Source organism: Hyperolius riggenbachi, chromosome 12 (assembly GCF_040937935.1).
Source record: "Hyperolius riggenbachi isolate aHypRig1 chromosome 12, aHypRig1.pri, whole genome shotgun sequence".
NCBI classification, from domain to species: Eukaryota; Metazoa; Chordata; class Amphibia; order Anura; family Hyperoliidae; genus Hyperolius; species Hyperolius riggenbachi.
In genome coordinates this window covers 200,781,032-200,800,385 of record NC_090657.1, presented here as the reverse complement: position 1 = coordinate 200,800,385, position 19,354 = coordinate 200,781,032, and the positions used below count along the sequence as shown (strand labels likewise).

Below are 19,354 nucleotides of genomic sequence, written 5' to 3'. Positions count from 1 at the left end.
CACTTGAAGGTTCCTGGCCTCCTGATCTAAATTAGGCCAGAAGCCAGAATTTTTAGTGGCCACAGAGCGTCTTCTAACCAAGCTACCAGCTAGCAGGTCACCACTGCAACACCAAGGGGTTAATCACTATGCGCACTATTGGCAGCATAGCGAACATTATTAACTTTAGTCATAGGAGTGCTGGATATGCACAGCATAGCAAGCGCTAGTAGCTTACTCCCGCTATTAGCCAATATTGCTCCACTCATCCCGCCCTGGAACCCTTCAGGTCCAGTAACTTAAAAGGAAGTGTTCATGTGATTCCCACACTTTGATTGGCCCAATCGGCTGCCTGTCCAATGCGGGGATCACTTCCTTTTTGTCGTCTGAACTCCATGACTCAAAGTAAGCCGTTAGGGCGAATGTTGGCACTAGCTAGCCAATAGCCAGGTTTTGGCGCTTAATTAATGTGGCCACAAGAACTGATTGCCTTCCTTTTACCACTTTTGTTAGGTATGATCCATAGTCCATATCTATATTATTTATAGCGTAGTGGACCAGAACTCTGATTCTGGAGCTACACTGATGCAGTCATCCAGTCTTCACATTTCGGCCTTCAGATCTTTACATTTACCTATTTTGCTGCCTCCCATCCATCCTGTTGAAGAATTGCCTGTTCCACTCGCTCCCTAATAGATCTCACCACTGGTCAGGTGCCACTATAATCACCAATGTGGCTCACTTGATCTGTTTATGGTTTTATAGTTGTTGCAGATTAGTGTAGGTGATGTTATGCTGGGAATACACGTTTCGCTTTTGCCTTCGTTTTAGCCTTCGTTTCGATTGTGCCTTTTGTCCTTTTCGTTCCCGAAATAATCGAACGTACGGTTAATATCACCACCCACGGTTTCGTTTTTTTTTTCGATTCTGATGGTTTTGTTTTTCGAATGATCGAAGGCTGCAAAGAAACGAAACGAAAATCCCTTTTTACAGGGACGGACTAACATAAACGAACATATAATCGATCTGAACAGCCATCAAGCCTACCAATGGCTCGATTACATGGATAAAGAGAGATAATATCAAACATGTTCGATCACTAGTCGTTCGTTTTTGGGGTCTATTAATCGAAACTATAATGAGATTATGACTATTTTCACATACGTTTTCAACACTCGATTCGTTTACTGAACGAATCGAAGGCTAAAACGAAGGCAAAAACGAAACGTGTATTCCCAGCATAAGGTGCTCAGTATTGCTGTTCTTTATCCTGTATAGCTATGGGCAGCCATTGGTGGAATGTGGCCTTCCTGCAGACAGAGTGTAGAGCTTTGTGTAATGGTAGGATGCAGACTGGCTCTGCACTGTGTCTCTCGTTTCCTGGGAAGATTAGTGTCTGGCACACACAGACGCGTCTGTAGCACCCGGCAGAGTGGATATGTCACCCTGGCTGTTGTGTGAGGGTGAAGCAATGGCACACGGAGCCTCCCTACGATACTCAGGAGGTTTGGTCGTCCCAAATCTTGTCCAGACTTCGCTGACATCTATTCCCTCCTCCTATTTATACAGAGTCGCCTTCCTTGATATTCTCCCACTTTGCATTGTACACAGCCTGTGATGTGTATCTGTACAACACCATAATCATGAATAATCACTGTATTTATTGTGAATAGCACTGTCTGAATGGAATACACACACAATAGTACATACTGGGGAAGTCTCTTGTCTTTCTTTGTGGATGGTTTTGTGTTCCACCAACGTTGTCCTGGATTATCATATCTGTACTTTAATAATGCCTATTTTTCTATATATAAAGACATTCTTCACAGCTCTGTAGATGGATCAGAAGCACATTGGGATACCTCCCTCCTCTATGACTATTGTTGAGCAATGTGTTTTGCTGTGTTCATCAGTCATCAGAGCATCCAGTTTTGTGATCTGGGCATGTCCAACTTAAACCAGTGTCCCAGACTGAGTAGACTAGAGGGCTTCATATTGTAATACAAAAATGTTACATTGCTGGGGAATTACCCTAACTTAATATGTGCCTAATAACCTTTAATAGCAAGTGGTAATGACCGTACTGTTGATTGGGTAGAACCGACAATCAGTGATGTTGCCCAAGGGGATCAGCTCCCCTTATACTTTTAGCTATGGACCCTGAACAACTGCATGCAGGACTGGATCCGTATAGCTTGCGGTTCTCCATTGCATCCCATTATACAGGTTCTCAGCGGTGTGTTAGGAAACCTGCATATGATTTAATGCTAATGACTGGTGCAGACATGTGCGTTGGACTGGTAATGCCTAAGAAATGCGTAGAAAAAGCACTGAAAAAGAGCACGCATATAGTGTGCTGTTTTTTTTTTTTTTAATAGTTACTTCCTGCAAGGCAAGTTCACAAGCTTTTGGGGCCTGGCCCACTAGAAATAACAAAATGCAATCGCTAAGTGCTTTTTGTATCCAATTTTGGCAGCGTTTTCCAGAGTGATTCCTGGTGATTTTAAAACTCTTTTTTTTTAATTGAATGTTAGCGATTGCGATTTCATTTTTCCTTGTACAGCGATTGAAGAGTGATTTAGCAGCGTTCCTATACTTTGTATTGAAGCGCAATCGCTCCAAAAATGCTGCAAGACCCAGGATTGTGTTTTAGGCAAATCGCAATCTTTCTGGTTGCATCGCCCCAATTGCCTTTCGTTAGTCTGTCTTTTGGCTGAAACCGCTCCCGTGGTTCCCGGCCCTTACGCCTCTTTTACACTATACGCTGAAAAACCGATGATTTTGATCCTTCTCTAGCAGTGCGTTGTGAAAAAGCTTTCAGGTGAAACGCGTATAGTGTGAACTGAGCCATAGGAAAAGATGGACATTTTAAAATCTGTTGTCCTTTCAGTTTTAATTGAGAGCAAGTGATATCGTGTAAAAGGACCCTTCAGCTTGGTTCACACATAAATCTGTACATTTCCGGTGCAGTCCTGTCAGTTTTGCATCAGTTTTCTCTGATTTACCTGGCTGGACAGGAAATGTACACTTTTTATGTGTGAACACAGCCATAGCCTTTTGTTTCCGAATTCCCATGTGTAGTGATGCATTCAAATGCCTTCTAAATGTGCATGACGTTTGTTCTGCTTTCTTTTGGTGTATGCTATTGTACTCGCCCCTGCAGCTCCATCGCATTTGGCATTTGGAGGTGGAATGAGAACACCCATGGTGTGCATAAACCCTTAATAGTTCAGTGATTTGATAGCTCCAGAATTTCCTTCCTGGGTGAAGTGTGCTTGGAAATGAGTCTGATTTCAACAGGGACTAGCGGTGCTACAGACTGCACAATGCCTCGTGCCTGCAGGACTGACAAAGGCTCACCTCTGCTGTGACGTGGCTGTTGGTACAGGTGACAGGCCCTGCTCGTCTCTGTGCGTCGGTAGGCGGATAGCTGTGTGACTAATGGTGGCAGTGGGCTGCAGATGAGGTGGGGGGACTATTAATGGAGGGGCCAATTAGTCCGCTAGGTGGGAGATTATTGTTGAATGTTGACGCAAGAGGCTGGTGGGGTATAATCACAGATCCCATCAGAGAGTCATGCTCATATGAAAGCTCTCTCTGTATCAAAACAAAACCTACATCACTCATATTTTTTTCCCATTTTTGTTTCACAGTCTTGCGACGTTTTCTTTCATGCCCAATCACTGCTCACGTTCTACAGGACAAAGACCTGTTCAGGTAATGAGTAAATGGAATGAAATATAAAACCTGTATTTCTTGATAAAGGCTGTATGTTGTTTGGGTTAACATCTGCATCTTATCCATGTACTGTGCGTCTCCCAGTACCAGTGCATGGTGGAGACAGACAGGGATGCTGTATTCCATGGCTGATTATTAAAGTAGGCTTATGCTTCGTTTTTTAAAGAAAAAAAAGGCTCTGATTGGCAAGGGTCTTCTTTAAATAAAATGTATTCCCTTTGGTGTTCCTTAGCTTGGTTTTACCTGCATTTAGGCCTAGTGCACACTAGAGCGGTTCGGCAGCGTTTTCAGATCCGATTGCGGATGTGGAAACGCTTGGGTAATGTATTTAAATGGGGTGGTGCACACCAGAGCGGGAGGCGTTTTGCAGAAACGCATACTCCCGGGCTGCTGCAGATTTTGGATTGCGGAGGCGTTTCTGCCTCCAATGTTAAGTATAGGAAAAACACAAACCGCTCTGAAAAACGGCAGTTCAGAGCGGTTTTGCAGGCGTTTTTGTTACAGAGGCTGTTCAGTAACAGCTTTACTGTAACAATATATGAACTCTACTACACCAAAAACGCTACCCAAAACCGCAAAATGCTAGCTGAAACGCTACAGAAAAATAAGAAAAAGCGTTTCAAAATCTGCTAGCATTTTGCGGATCTGCTAGCGGTTTTTGGTGTGCACCAGGCCAAAGAGCCATACACAGCTGAGCCATAGCCTTGCCGACAGCCAAGCCTGTGTTGGATATGTTAGTGTGCTTATCACTGCAGGTGATATTACTCCAGGGTTGCAATGCTTTACGCTCTGTACAGCTAATTACTCATAATAAACTGCAGGAAAAGGAGAATTACTGGGATGTTGCAGGGCAGGAAATACCATGTTATATAGAGAGAGCGCTAAAATGTAAAAATGACTTATAAGTGAAATGTTTTATTAATATTACAAACTGACAAGAAAAAGGCAGATATAGCTTAGCAATTTGTTTCACTTTAATGCCATAGTCCCATCCTGGGATAAGTGACTGCTCACTTACACAGACATCCGCTAGAAGAGAGTTATAGTCCTTCATCTGTGTCCATTGGCCTGACTGGCCATATACTGCAGCATGTTGGGAATCATTATGTGCAAAGGGAGCCACAGTTTGTGGGAAGATCAGCAGATCAGCAGACATGTTGGCCTACATAGATACCGTATTTTTCGGACTATAAGACGCTTCTGACCATAAGACGCACTAAGGTTTAGAGGACAAAAACTAGGGGAAAAAATATATATACTAAACCTGGTGCATTCATGGTAAATGGGGCATCTTGTGGAATTATGCCCCCTTTGTACCTTGCCCCTTGTACCTCTTGTCTCCCTGTGTCCTACATGTGTCCGCCTCTGTCCTCCTTGCATCCTCCTCTATGCCCCTTTTGTGTCCCCCTGTTCTCTCCATTTGTCCCCCTGTGTCCTCCTCTGGATGGGCACAGTACAGGGAGTCCCGGCATTGTGGCAGGTCAGAGGTTCGTATTGGCAGGTGTTCACAAGTCAGGAACTCCCTGCATTTGGACTATAGGAGACTTTTTTTCCTCCAATTTTGTGGGAGAAAAAGTGAGTCTTATAGTCCAAAAAATACAGTATCTTGGAGAACCTCGGGGAAGATGAGAGAGAACAGGGAGGTAATATATATAGCACTGCTTGTGAATAAATTAGATTTGAAACTACTCCCATTGCATGGTTTCCCACTTGCCACAGGATTGATCGCTTGTGGAGAAAAGTTGTCCTCGTTTGGATTTTTGGATTCTTCTGGTCACTCTCACAACTGTAGACTGGGGTTATGTTAGGAATCCTGCAACTCCCTGACTTACAGTATCTACTGGTGGCATTGCACATTTGGGGCTTTATTCACTATGCGGTGCTAACCCACTTAGCACGTCTATAGTCTTTAGGAGCGCTAACTAGGGTGCTAAGTAGGTTAGCACCGGTTTTCTCAATAAGATCGCGCGCTAAGTACCGCGCGCAAAGTCCTATGCGCGCGCTAAGTCCCATAGGCTTTAATGGGCACTTCACGTGGAGCGCCCTGCGCTCTGTGCAGTGCGCGTGTAAAGTTTTGAAATTAGCGCACGAAAAACTCGTTAAACAAACAAACACAGAACATTTATATTGCGCTTTTCTCCTGGCAGACTCAAAGCGCCAGAGCTGCAGCCACTAGGACGCGCTCTATAGGCAGTAGCAGTGTTAGGGAGACTTGCCAAAGGTCTCCTACTGAATAGGTGCTGGCTTACTGAACAGGCAGAGCCAAGATTCGAACCCTGGTCTCCCACGTCAGAGGCAGAGCCCTTAACCATTACACCATCCAGCCACTGCACGTTTAGACGTGCTAAGGGGGTTTTCACAGGCGTGCTAACAGTTAGCACCGCTTTGTGAATCAAGCCCTTAAAGTATTTAAGAACTTTGACTCACCAGTAGGTGGCCCTCCTATGGCTGTTACAGAAGACTGCAAATTCCTGTTCTACCTGCAGCGTTCTCCCCAGAATTTTTTTCCAACCGGGTGGCATGAAATAGTAGCCGGGTGGCATGAAATAGTAGCCGGGTGGGTTGAGATGAAAATGCAGGGCAACTCTGCTTACAGCATAGGAGGTGAGCCGATGACAGCCGGGTGGTCACCAAATCCAGCCGGGTGGAGCACCCGGCTAAAAGAGCCTGGGGAGAACACTGACCTGTGGGTGGTCTTTTGGACTAACTAATAATTTCACTGCCCACCACCAGGCATACTTTGCAGATTTTTCCAAGAATAATTGGGCAGTAGATTGAAACTGCCTGATCAAATAATCAAAGGGACCCTGAAGAATGGAATACTGACTTACCTCCAGACCCCCCCCCCCCCCCCGTAGTCTGCAAGGTCCCTAAGCATCTTCTGGGACCACTCCATTGTCCCGTGGCGGCTTCGTTAGCTGCGTGACCCGGCCAGGAGTAGTGCGCAACTGCGCATGTGCAGCCCATTCGTGCACCTGTCTTGATTATGCACCTGTTGCTGTGAGCATTCTGTGCACGTGCAACAGGCATGTGATTGAGACAGGTGCATGGACGGGCTGCACATGCGCAGTTGCGCCCAACTCCCCCACCAGCGGGACAATGTAGGGGACCAGAAGACACTGAGGGACCTCGCGGGTTACGGGTGGCTGCAATGCGTTGCGCGGGTCTAGCCCGCTTCATCAGTTAATTGGCCTATTTTGCTGAATCTCACAGCGTTATGAGCGCCTCAATGCCTAACAGAGCCGCTCCTTCCACTGTGAGATTTAAACAAATATATTGATATCTTGTAGCCTGTATTTTTTATGGCTTTAGTTGAATTTAAAGTTAGTAACATTTTATTTGTAAAGTGACATTATATTCTATGATGCTGTACAATAACTGAGTGCAAATTACAGGCCTTATGTATGTGTATTATGTATTAGATTTATATAGCGCCAACATATTACGCAGCACTGTACAATAAATAGGATTACAGACAATGATAACAGGGGTGACAGAACAATACAGGTAATAGACAATAGATACAACAATACAGGCAATAGCAATAAGATACAATAAGATACACAACACAATGCAGATAGTAATACAATGCCAGATCATAAACTGCAGTGGTAGTGGTAAAAATTACAAGTTCCAAATTCTGGGTAAAGTGCACACAGTCAAGTATGATACACAAGGGGAGAGGGCCCTGCTAAAGGCTTACAATCTAGCGGGAGGGGATGCTGGCTACTTTGTCGGTAAAGTGGGTGGACAGATCAGTGGCTGAGAGGGTGGAGGTGGGGGGAGGAGTGGTGGGGTTAAGGAGGGAGTTGTTTACCTGTGCATCTGTCACTCTCGGCGCTCCCCCGCCTCCTCCACAGCGCCAGTCCCCGCCCGCGTCCCTTCTTTCCCCGCTGATTGGAGGAAAGGGACGCGGGCGGGGACCGGAGCCACGGAGGAGGCGGGGGAGCGCCCAGAATGACAGATCCAGAGGTAAACAGCCGGCTGCTACACGCTGTGTGTCGACAGCTAGGCGTATGATTTATGGGGGTCAAGCAGAGCGCAGGGGGGCCTGTGGGGGGAACTGTATAGCAACAGAGGCTAAGTATTACATGCAGACCTAGCCTCTGTGTGCAATTAGCATTCTTAGAACCCACCTCGGGTTCTCTTTAATGCTAGGTAGAAACAATAAAATTTTCTGACAGATTTACTGTCAGATTGATCACCCCCGAAACGTCCATCCGATTTCCAATCGATTATCTGTTCACGTATATGGAAAATCGATCGGAAATCAGATCAGACATGTCGGAAACAATCGATCCGACAGCAAATCTGTCCGAAAATTGTAACGTGTGTACCTAACATTAAACAGATGGTCTTTTTGTGTGTAGAAAATGTTTCAGATCTTTTAGTTCAGCGCATGCAAAATGGGAGCAACTGAAAGTGTTGTTTATATTTTTGCTCAGTATAGACAACTGAAGATTTTTTTTTTTACTCTTCCTGTTCTGGAAAACAATGAGACCATTTTCTTTGCTACTAATGTTCTATTTCTTATCTGTATTACGCATACAATTTGCATGCGTTTTTGCTATGCGAATGTTAACACAAATTTTACAGGCAAATTTGCGTACGTTTTTGCATAAAATCAATGTAAAAGCACACAGGCACTGACAAGGTTAAATTTGCATACTTACTAACATATGCGAAAACGTATGCAAATTTGCAGTAAAATTAGCGTTAAAATTTGCATCCGCATGCGAATTCGTTTTTGCGTCTTCCGCGACAAATTCACATCACACAAGTGAAAACGGGCCCTCAGAGGCAGAGGATCAGCAGGACAGGGAGGCATCTGGTATTACTTACTAAAAAAGGAAATTAATATGGCAGCCTCCATATCCCTCTGGCTTCAGTTGTCCTTTAACTGCTTTCACACCACGTTGGTTGAAATTTAAGTCCTGCTGGTGGCTGCATGGCTCTGACAGGACGTAGATTTCAACTTCCCCGCAATGCGCTCCTGTATCTACTGCCGATCGCATCGTTTTCTCCCTGTTGCAGTTCACTTACCCTGCCATCAGTATGACGTTAGAGCTCTGTGAGCTGGTCAGGAAGCGATTTCGTTGGCTCCTGACCACGTGATCACTGTGAGCCAAACCCATTGGCTTACATTGATGGACAGGGTAAGGAGCTAATGAAAATGGCTCCTGAGTGGCACACAGAGCTCTGCTGTCAGCGACGGGAGAGTAGCGTGACCGGCGTGTATGTCTGTAAGCACTGTTTTGTGGTATCAGCAGTCTCTGGTCCTTAAGAGGCCAGAGACTGCTGGTACGCAAGGGGTTAATAACATATTATACTGTATGTGTGAGACTTACCATGAATGGGCACAAACTTAGGCTTGTCATGAAGGACTACTTGAAAACTCGCAATAGAAGGCAAGATCTTGATTCATCAGAATATTAAACTATAAATGCTTTCTAAAGGTGTTGAATCCTTTGATGATAATGATGATAATAATAATAATCCAAACATTTGTATAATGCCTTTTTCCTGTCGGACTCAAAGCGCTCAAGAGCAGCAGCCACTAAGGGCTCTTTCACACTAGAGGCAACTATAGAAAAGGCCAAAACGCTGCCTTTGGCTGTCAGCGTTTTGAAGGCGTTTTAATGCCAATACATGATTATCAATTAAATGAGAAACGCCGAGGTAGGCCCTGAAAAAGCACCTGGGAGCGTCAAAAGGCAACACTCAAAAACGCAACGTTAAAGAGAAACTACGTCCAAAAATTGAACTTTATCCCAATCAGTAGCTGATACCCCCTTTTACATGAGAAATCTATTCATTTTCACAAACAGACCATCAGGGGGCACTGTATGGCTGATATTGTGGTGAAACCCCCGCCCACAAGAAACCCCTCCCACAAGAAATGTACGTACTTTTTTTTGACAGTTTCCGGTCTGTGAACCTTGTTGCATTGTGGAAAATAGCTGTTACAGCTGTTTCCAACTGCCAAAAACCATGCAGCAGCTACATCACCTGCCAACACTAAAATGTTCACTGGAGTTCCTCTTTAAGGGTGAAAGGTAAAATGAAAGTCTATGGACTTTCATTTTACTATGGAAAACGCCAATTATGGCCGTAAAACGCCAAAAAAGGCCTGTAGTGTGAAAGAGCCCTAAAGACGTGCTCAAGTTGCCACCCTGCAGTGTTAGGGAGTCATGCCTTGACCTCCTTACTGAATAGGTACTGACCCTAGCCAGGATTTGAACCCCGGTCTCCCATGTCAAGGGTGGTGCCCCTAACCAGTACACTATCCAGCCACATTGAAAACTTTATAAATAGTGAGATCCATTATGGACATTTAGATCTAGCAGATTTTTTTTTTTTCTGAAGGAAATCTCAGTTTAGCAGTCAAGTAGGAGAAAAAACAATACAGTTTTCTGTCTCTTTTCATTCTTGCGTTATTACATAAACGAAAGATGGAGGACCCTGCTTACTCAACACAGACTTGACGGCCAAAATGATGGTTCCTGGTCCCTTTGGCTCCATAAGACTGGACATGTGATGTGAAAGAACAGTCGCTGCCTGTTGGCAGGCTGATCACCGAATAATCAATTCAGCCATTAAACACTGATGTCTGTGTGGCTTTAGGCTTGCTGTACACTTGAAGGCAAAGCGCATCGTTCTTCAGGTCGGACATCAGCAGAGGAACAGACATGCAATAGGAACCAATTCCATTCGATCACTTTAACGGATGCGTTAATTTTTATCTACTTAAAGTGAATCGAGTGCCATTTTTAGTACCCAGAGCATCTCAACAGCACATTAAAATGCATGCTAAGAATGTGGTTCATTGTTTAAAAAAGCTTTCCATTTTACCTGTTCTTTTTACATTTAAAAGTTAAGCAGAGGCTTTTATTACCCTACTTAAGCAGGGGGCAGGGCCTTCCCTACCGCAGAAATTTTGGGCAGATAAGACATAAGAACTGATGTAATTATTTTATTGCACACATTAACAGAAAGCAAAAAAAAAGTGTGTGTAGTGTGTGTGTGTGTGTAGTGTGTGTGTGTAGTGTGTGTGTGTGTGTGTAGTGTGTGTTGTGTGTGTGTGTGTGTGTAGTGTTAGTGTGTGTGTAGTGTGTGGTGTGTGTGTGTGTGTGTGTGTGTGTGTGTGTGTGTGTGTGTGTGTGTGTGTGTAGTGTGTGTTGTGTGTGTGTGTGTGTGTAGTGTTAGTGTGTGTGTGGTGTGTGGTGTGTGTGTGTGTGTGTGTGTGTGTGTGTGTGTGTGTGTGTGTAGTGTTAGTGTGTGTGTGGTGTGTGGTGTGTGTGTGTGTGTGTGTGTGTGTGTGTAGTGTGTGGTGTGTGTGTGTGTGTGTGTGTGTGTAGTGTGTGTGTGTGTGTGTGTGTGTGTGTGTGTGTGTGTAGTGTGTGTGTGTGTGTGTGTGTGTGTGTGTGTGTGTGTAGTGTGTGTTGTGTGTGTGTGTGTGTGTAGTGTTAGTGTGTGTGTAGTGTGTGGTGTGTGTGTAGTGTGTGTGTGTGTGTGTGTGTGTGTGTGTGTGTGTGTGTGTGTCGCACGGCACAGATCTTGCACTGTCTGCTTGGCTTGCCATTGGCGATCTGGCCGCAGTGTGCCCCAAGCCTTATACAGGTCTGCATCTTTCATCCCAGGACACGGTTCCCTTTATTTATTTTTATTTGTATTTAATAATAATATAATAACATAGGTAAGCGTAACACTTGTCAAATAGGTCTGAATGAAAAACATTTTTGGCATGTCAGCAACATGTTTCGCGTATGTGGCCCGCTTCCTCAGGTAATTTGTCTATTTGGCTGAATCTCACAACGTTATGAATGCCTCAACGTCCAATATGTGGAGTGCAAACAGGCTTATTTCACTGTATTTATCTTGTGAAGTTGTCTTTTCTGTTTTGGGTAGTGCTGTTATTTTTTTTATTTCCTGGACCAACCCCCCCATGGTGACTTTCACTGTGTGGCGGGGGATGGAAAGTGTACTATGCACAGTGCAGAGTGGTGGTTTGTATAACTGGGACAGTCCCTGGACCGCCTTTCTTTGTACAGCGCACTGCCTTGACCTCCAACAATCCAGTTATCATCTTCCTGATCTGTCACCTACAGCTCTCACCTCCTACATGCTAACATATTGTACTCTGCTGACAGCCACCCACTGACGTGTGTGGGTGTGGGTGTCAGTGTGTGTGTGTGTGTCAGTGTGTGTGTGTGTGTCAGTGTGTGTGTGTGTGTGTGTGTGTGTGTCAGTGTGTGTGTGTCTGTGTGTGTGTCAGTGTGTGTGTGTGTGTGTGTGTCTGTGTGTGTGTCAGTGTGTGTGTGTCAGTGTGTGTGTGTCAGTGTGTGTGTGTCTGTGTGTGTGTCAGTGTGTGTGTGTGTCAGTGTGTGTGTGTGTGTGTGTCAGTGTGTGTGTGTCTGTGTGTGTGTCAGTGTGTGTGTCAGTGTGTGTGTGTGTGTCAGTGTGTGTGTGTGTGTGTGTGTGTGTCAGTGTGTGTGTGTCTGTGTGTGTGTCAGTGTGTGTGTGTGTGTGTCTGTGTGTGTGTGTGTCAGCGTGTGTGTGTGTGTCAGTGTGTGTGTGTCAGTGTGTGTGTGTGTCAGTGTGTCTGTGTGTGTGTGTGTGTCTGTGTGTGTGTGTCTGTGTGTGTGTCTGTGTGTGTGTGTGTGTGTGTGTGTGACAGGAAGCAGATTTTTCAGGCTTTGGAATCAAAACTAATTTTATGCCTAAGTAGACTATTCCATTTAATAATGGGCTGTTTGATTCCAGCCTGGCCACATTAATAGCTGTACTGTTCCATTTCTGTGACTGGATTTACACTTTGAAGCGCCGCTGCCTGTTTCTGGCCGTGGTGCTCTCCAGGGTTACAGAATGCTGTCTGTAATTGGCTCTGAGGGGATTTCCTCACAGAATCCTGGAAATGCACAGACACCGTTCTGCACTGGGGACTCAAGTGCTTCTCCTCTTGGTAGATGTCGCAACATGTGAAGAAATCTCATTTTTCCTCATTCCTTAAAGCGGGACCAGAACTCAGAACTTCCTCTCTGCGCTGAAAGATAAGAAACAGCATAATAATCTTTAAAGAAGAACATTTCTTTGTTACAGCTGATAAAAATCTTGCAATAAATATGCAGTGTGTCTACTTCCTTCTTTCATGGAAGCAGCCATAGGGTTAACCGGTACTTATCCGTTAGCCGGGCGCATCCTCTAGGTGGCGACAAAACTCCACCAGAGTTACATCTTTCCCTACTATCCATGTCGGCCTGGAGGGGGAATAGTAATTAGCGCCACCTGCCGGATGCGCCCGGCTAACGGATAAGTACCGGTTAACCTTCTGTGTTTACAAATTAGCTGCTCTGTGGAAGCAGCCAGCTGACACAGCTGAGAGATCAAATTACGGTTGTGATTAGTCACAGGTTAAAGCGGACTTGAACTCAGAACATCCTCTCTGCTCTAAAAGACACACAACAGCATAATATCCTTTAACCACTTCACCCCAAAGCAGTTTTTATCCTAACGGACAAGAGCGATTCACCTTTCAGTGCTCATCCCTTTAATTTGCCAATAGCTTAATCACTACTAATCACAATGAAATGATCTATATCTTTTTTTCACCACCAATTAGGCTTTTTGGGGTTGATATTTGTTTTCAGTAATTACTTTATTTTCTATGCATTTTAAATGGAAAAACAAGGAAAAAATGAAAAAATACACTTTCTCCAATTTCATCCCCTATAGTTTTAATATAAACACTGCTACTGTACATAAAACCCACACATTGTATCTGCCTATTTGTCCAGATGCACAAGATTTTAATTATGCCCCTAGTACAAAGTATGGTGACAATATATTATTTGGAAATAAAGGGGTATTTTTTCTATGGTGTTTTTTTTTCCTCACTAATCTCACATGCGCGCTCGCGGGAGCGCACACACGCACGTGCACAGCGGCAGCAGCACTGTCTGACTTATAAAAATGTCCTGGAGCCATTAAGAGGCTCTAGCAGGAGGTTTTTATAAGTCTGGTTGTCATTAAGTGGTGAATCAAAAAACATGTTTTTGTTACACCTGATACAAATCCTAAAATAAATCTGCAGTGTTTCTGCTTTCATGGAAGCAGACGTATTCTTTACAGCTTGTGCTTTTAAATGGGCTTATCTCCCATGTCTGCTGTGGCAGTCATGTGACACAGGGGAGAGATCAGATTACAACTTGTGATTAGACACAAATGGGGGGGAGATTAAACAGGCTAAACTGTCTAAATACATACAGGGTGCATTTCTGTATGTTTTCCTTCTGTCCAGTGCAAGAGTTCGGGTCCACATTAAACAATGCACATTGCCTGGCAGTTCTGCTGACTTTAATACAATATTTTCCTCAGATGCAATCATCCGATCAGATTTGCAGGATCGTAAGTAATCAGAATCAGAATCATATTTATTTCGCCAAGTACAACGGGGTGTTGTACCCGGAATTATTTTTGGCACAACAGGGTCGGAGATGGGACAAACGCATGCGTACAATCCAACACATACAATCAGGTACAGTAGTACAGTAAGCATATACCCATACATACATATATATACACATACATATATATATATATATATATATACATATACATACATACCCATATATACATATATACGCCCACATATACACAGAGCCCCTAAAGCAGTGAAGGACGCGTGGGGGAGTCTGGAGTGCTGTGTGAGGGGAGCAGCCTTACCGTCTATCGGTGGCGCTCGCTCAGCTCCGCAGCAGTCCCAGATCCCCGCAGTGTGTCCTGGAAGAGAGTGTATAGAGAGAGAGAGAAAGAGAGAGAGAAGGGATAGCTAAGAGAGAATGTAGAAGAAAGAGAGAGAGCCAAGGCAGGGGGAGAGACAGAGGCAGAGTCTTTTGGGGCTGCAGGATACAACCAGTCAGTCCGAGTAGTGGCCATCCCTGTGGAAAAACGCCAGGTGGCCCACCCCACGCGGGTCTTCACGGCTGGGTGGAGAAGCAGGCTGTTCGCTGAACTTCAGGGCTGGGAGGTGGTGCAGGCTGACCTGGTCAGTGGCAGGGGTAGACCCTGGGTGGCCGAGCAGGCTGGGGGCTGCGGCTGGTGGAGGCTGTGGCTGGTGAAGGCCCTCTCTGGATTTCCCGTGGGAGGCCCCGCAGGAAGCGGTGGTGGTCAGGCCTCCAGCATGTGGGGTGTCCCCTGTGCTCCGGCTGGCTTCCTGGACTCCTAGGCCCCATCGCAGCGGCCCACGTGGTGGAGGGGGATCCTGTAGCCTCCTCAAACCCGGGCTGCGGAGGAAGGCTTCACATGCAGTGCTGGTGGCGTCCTGGTCGCCCCGGGTAGCGGGGTACCGCTGGGCTCTGGGTCAGCAGCTCTTCCTTGCCTGCTTAGGTGTGGGAGGCTGGGAGCCGATCTCTGAGGCCACGCTACGGTGGCTGGAGGGGCTGGCTCGGGGAAGCAGTCGGGCAGCAGCTAAGATGCCCGTGCAGGAGCGCTGATCCACCCGAGCAGCTGGTCCTCTGAGTGAGGCGGGGCGCACCCGACCAGCAGTGGAGCCGGTGGCCTGCACAAGAATCATCCTCCGTGGCTGGAACGTCCGGAGGACAGGTGCCTCGCCCCTGGGAGCCCACAGTACTGTGGTGGTGTCGCTGATGTCCGGCGGCAGATCGGCAGAGCTCCGTGATGGTGGTGTCGCAGATGGTCCGGCGGCAGAGCTCCCTGATGCCTCACTATGCTTGCAAGCTGCACGTGGGCCCCCGAGCGAACAGCTGATCCTGATCCGGCCCTCCTCTGCTGCGATCAGTGGCTGATGGAGAGCCGGACCGACAGTGGCCATGTCCTCCGCTTCCGCCTCCTACCGAAGCGAGAAGCCAGAGGTGAGTGAAGGAGGGATAGCCCTCTAAAAATATAAAAAAGGCCGGAGCCCTGTGGCCGAGGCGTCCGAGTCCGGCGCCATCTTGAGATCAAAGGGTAATTTACAATTACTATCTCTCTCCAGGTACTATTGTAACATCCCCATTGACAGAATTCTGTATTCCATTTGACCATAAAACCGTTTCACATCAATTTCTCCACACTTGGTGCTTTTCTGTACAATTGTATTGTAAAAATCGAATCTGAGGACATATTGTACCGTCAATGGGCACCTTTAATGCAAGTCTGCAGATCAGAGTCTCTGGTCCATTTGCTGCACACTTGTTCCAGGTGTAGGTCCCTACACATGCACAATTTCTGTTTGTCGCAGTTTGGGGACAAGTTCTTTAGGCTCGTTGATAGCCTGCAAACTAGCGGCACATTCTGTTGCTATGGAACCAGGTGGAGAGATGTTGAGCGGCATTTAGCGGTGCAGAGTGGTAGGGGTAAGGGGCAGAACATTAGCGTCGGCCTACGCATGGGCAAGATGAAGCGGCAGGCTGAATCTCTCGCGACGTAGCGGGGCCACCATAGATTCTTGGTAGCGGTGGCCCTGAATGGCCACCTCAGCTGAGAATCTGTTTCTAGCAGGTGTACAAGGCTTGACTTAAGCCCCATTCACACACTAGATTAAAGTTGGCTGACGCAGCCCATACCGAACGCCTCAGCCGATAATCCAACATGTGCACCGTGACCCCAGATCTGTGCCCAGCTAACAATCCGCCAGGCGGATCAACTTGCCCAATCACCGGCCAATATTTTCGCTGGGGCCGATTGCCCCACCCACCAGTGGCGTCACATCGGCACCACTCCATCGGCACTCTGCTCCCCACATAGCAACAGAGCACGTTGTCAGCTGTGCAGCTGACGCCACATCTGTGCAACCTCTGCCCAGCTGTGTTACTCGGTCACCCATAGGTCGGACAACATCAATAAAAAAATCTGTACGGTCCTAAAGCCCAGTCTACATGATACGATTCTTTGTGCGATTTGATTACGATTCTATTTACGTTCCGATTAAATCCGACTAGTCCGATCGGCATTCAATTCGCCATTGCAAATCGAATCGAATCCCGTTCGGACATGTCGGATGTAATCGGAACGTAAATAGAATCGTAATCAAATCGCACAAAGAATCGTATCGTGTAGATGGAGCTTTAAACCTTAAACTGTACAAGGCAAATTCTGATAGGAATCAGAATAATACATGAATATAAACCGTGTACAGAAGCACAGTGGTGGACTGTGTAACTATTTCATTAGCCATACATGCTTGAAGCATAGAATTGTACCTCTCCCTGTCTGCCATGGTGTGAGAGGCGTATGGTGAAGCACAGGGTGATGGCATGAAGAGACCATAACCCTGCATGCTTGTGCTGTGACATGTTTATCTGCTTCATTCACACCAGTGTAAGGTGATAATTGCTGTGATTCACTGGTGATCTCCACTCACTACTGTTAATTGACTGGACCATCCAGGACCCCACTACCCATAACGTAGCAATGCTTAAAGAACCACTGCAGTGACATACAGTAGAATGCAGTAAATTATTCAGGATACCCACTTTTTTATGGTACTTCTCCTGGTTTCGGCATCAGAAACACCTCCTGTATTTATATATTGCTGTATATTGTCATGTAGCCATTCCATTGATGCTTTTAGCTATGCTGAATTCTTCTTCCCCTCCCCCGCAAGCATTCTGGGAGACCGGATATACTTTGTGCTGGCTTTGCAACTCTCAGTAAGTGAACATTCTGTGGAGTTGCACCTGACGGGACAGGTCACCTGAATGTTGTTACCAGTGGTAAATGTCAGAATGCAAATCAGGGAAAGGAAAGATTTTACAAAGAGCAAACACTGACTTAATCATTTATAAATGAGTATTTTTAAAACGCAAGCGATTTTATCAATTCAGTTATTTTCACAATATTTCCTCTTTAATCTCTGATCCGCTTCTGCATCTCTCAGTAGTGCCATACTCCTACTTCATGCTAGGCACACACCATACAATTTTCTGGCAGATTTACTTGCCAGATCAATTATTTCCAACATGTCCGATCTGAATTTCGATCGAAATATATGGTAATTCAGATCAGACATGTTGAAAAGAATCAATCTGGCAGGTAAATCTGCCAGAAAATTGTATAGTGTGTACCTACGTCACTGATGATAGACTGGGACACGTACCCATAATGCATCACTGATAATGCCCTAGACCCCAATACCCATAACTCACTTATTGTTAATGTGACCATGGGACTGACAGCTCATTACTATTTTCAAGCTCTCTTATTATATGTTATTGAGAGTTATGTTTATCTCTGATCATGATTGGTTATATAGCAATTATAAAAAGATCTGTTTGTTTGTTTTTTAGGCGTTTCTACACCGGATTCGGCAAATCACCACCGACAAGACTGAAAATTGCTGCATCTCAGAGGAGAATGTCAAAGTGAGTAGAGAGTGGCAACAATATTACTGTACAGCATCTGTATTACTGATCTCCTCAGTGCAGTCCTAATGCTGCTCCTTGTGCTCACGTATATGACACTCCTGCTATTCCCCCCTACAGTAGCCCCCATAGTGTGCTTTCATTGTAGGGACTCCTGCACTCTGGTCCCTGTACTGTAGCCCCTTTGCTGGGCCTCTTATTGTATTCCCTGGTAGTGTAGTGGTCCCACTCCCCTTTAAAGTTTTCCCTGATGGTCTAGATCAGGGCTTTTCAATCTTTTCACCAATTGTACCACTTTTATCACCTGAAAATTTACAAGTACCACCCGTGTGCCTGCGCAGTAGAGCGCAACCAATCAGGCTTGGCTGTTTCCACCAGAATCCAAGCGGAGAGCGGCTACTGCGTTTGCGAGTATGCGGACAAGGAGATGTTTGGGCGTCCTATCGCTGGATCTACTCTACTGTGTAGGAAGGGGGAAGCCTCTTTAGCCCCCGAGGTCCTCGCTGTGCTGCCCTGCAGAATAGTTCAGACCTTAGATCAGCAGTAACTTGACTATCACTATGCACCGTTCGCCTGGCTGTCTTTTCACCACTGATCTGAGGTCTGAAGTATGCCACAAGGCAGCACAGCGAGGAGCGAGCGATGGGGAGCTGAACTTTGTGGAGGCAAGATGGGACCAGGACAAGTGGCAGGAAAACCTGGTGTGTACCACCTGGTCAACAGCAAAGTACCACTGGTGGTACGCGTACCACAGGTTGAAAAGCCCTGGTCTAGAGTAGTGATGGCTAACCTTGGCACTCCAGCTGTGACAAAACTACAAATCCCATCATGCCTCTGCCTCCCCGAGTTATGCTTAGAGCTGTCAGAGTATTGCAATGCCTCATGGGACTTGTACTTCTACCACAGCTGGAGTACCAAGGTTAGCCATCACTGGTCTAGAGGCCCATCCCTCTTGTAGTTCCCTAGTGGTTTACTCTCTCTCTCTTTCTCTTTCTTTCGCTACAACATCACTATCTCCAATAAAGGGGTGGATCCTTCAGGCCAGGTATATTTGTGGCTACACTCGTTATGGATGTTAAGATTGTCATGCCCACGTTTGTTTTATGACCCTTGCACGACAGGCCCCCAGGCTGTAAGAGTCACCAGGGAACAGGTGTGAAAATTGGGGCGACCCCATCAAGGTTTTTTCTCCTGTTGGACTCAAGGCGCTCGAGCTGCAGCCACTGGTACGTGCTCAAGAGCTACAGCTACTGGTACACGCTCAAGAGCGGCAGCCA

The 19,354-nt window shown here is 46.0% G+C and overlaps 1 protein-coding gene across 1 annotated transcript in view; it reads left to right on the top strand.

Annotated features, from left to right (window-relative positions):
• The window catches only part of PREX1 (phosphatidylinositol-3,4,5-trisphosphate dependent Rac exchange factor 1), a 369,932-nt gene that overhangs the window by 86,762 nt on the left and 263,816 nt on the right, over positions 1-19,354 (top strand). Inside the window, exon 2 of the mRNA XM_068263360.1 lies at positions 18,003-18,077. Within this exon, the coding sequence (XP_068119461.1) occupies positions 18,003-18,077 (75 nt within the window). The remainder of the gene's footprint in view (positions 1-18,002; positions 18,078-19,354) is intronic.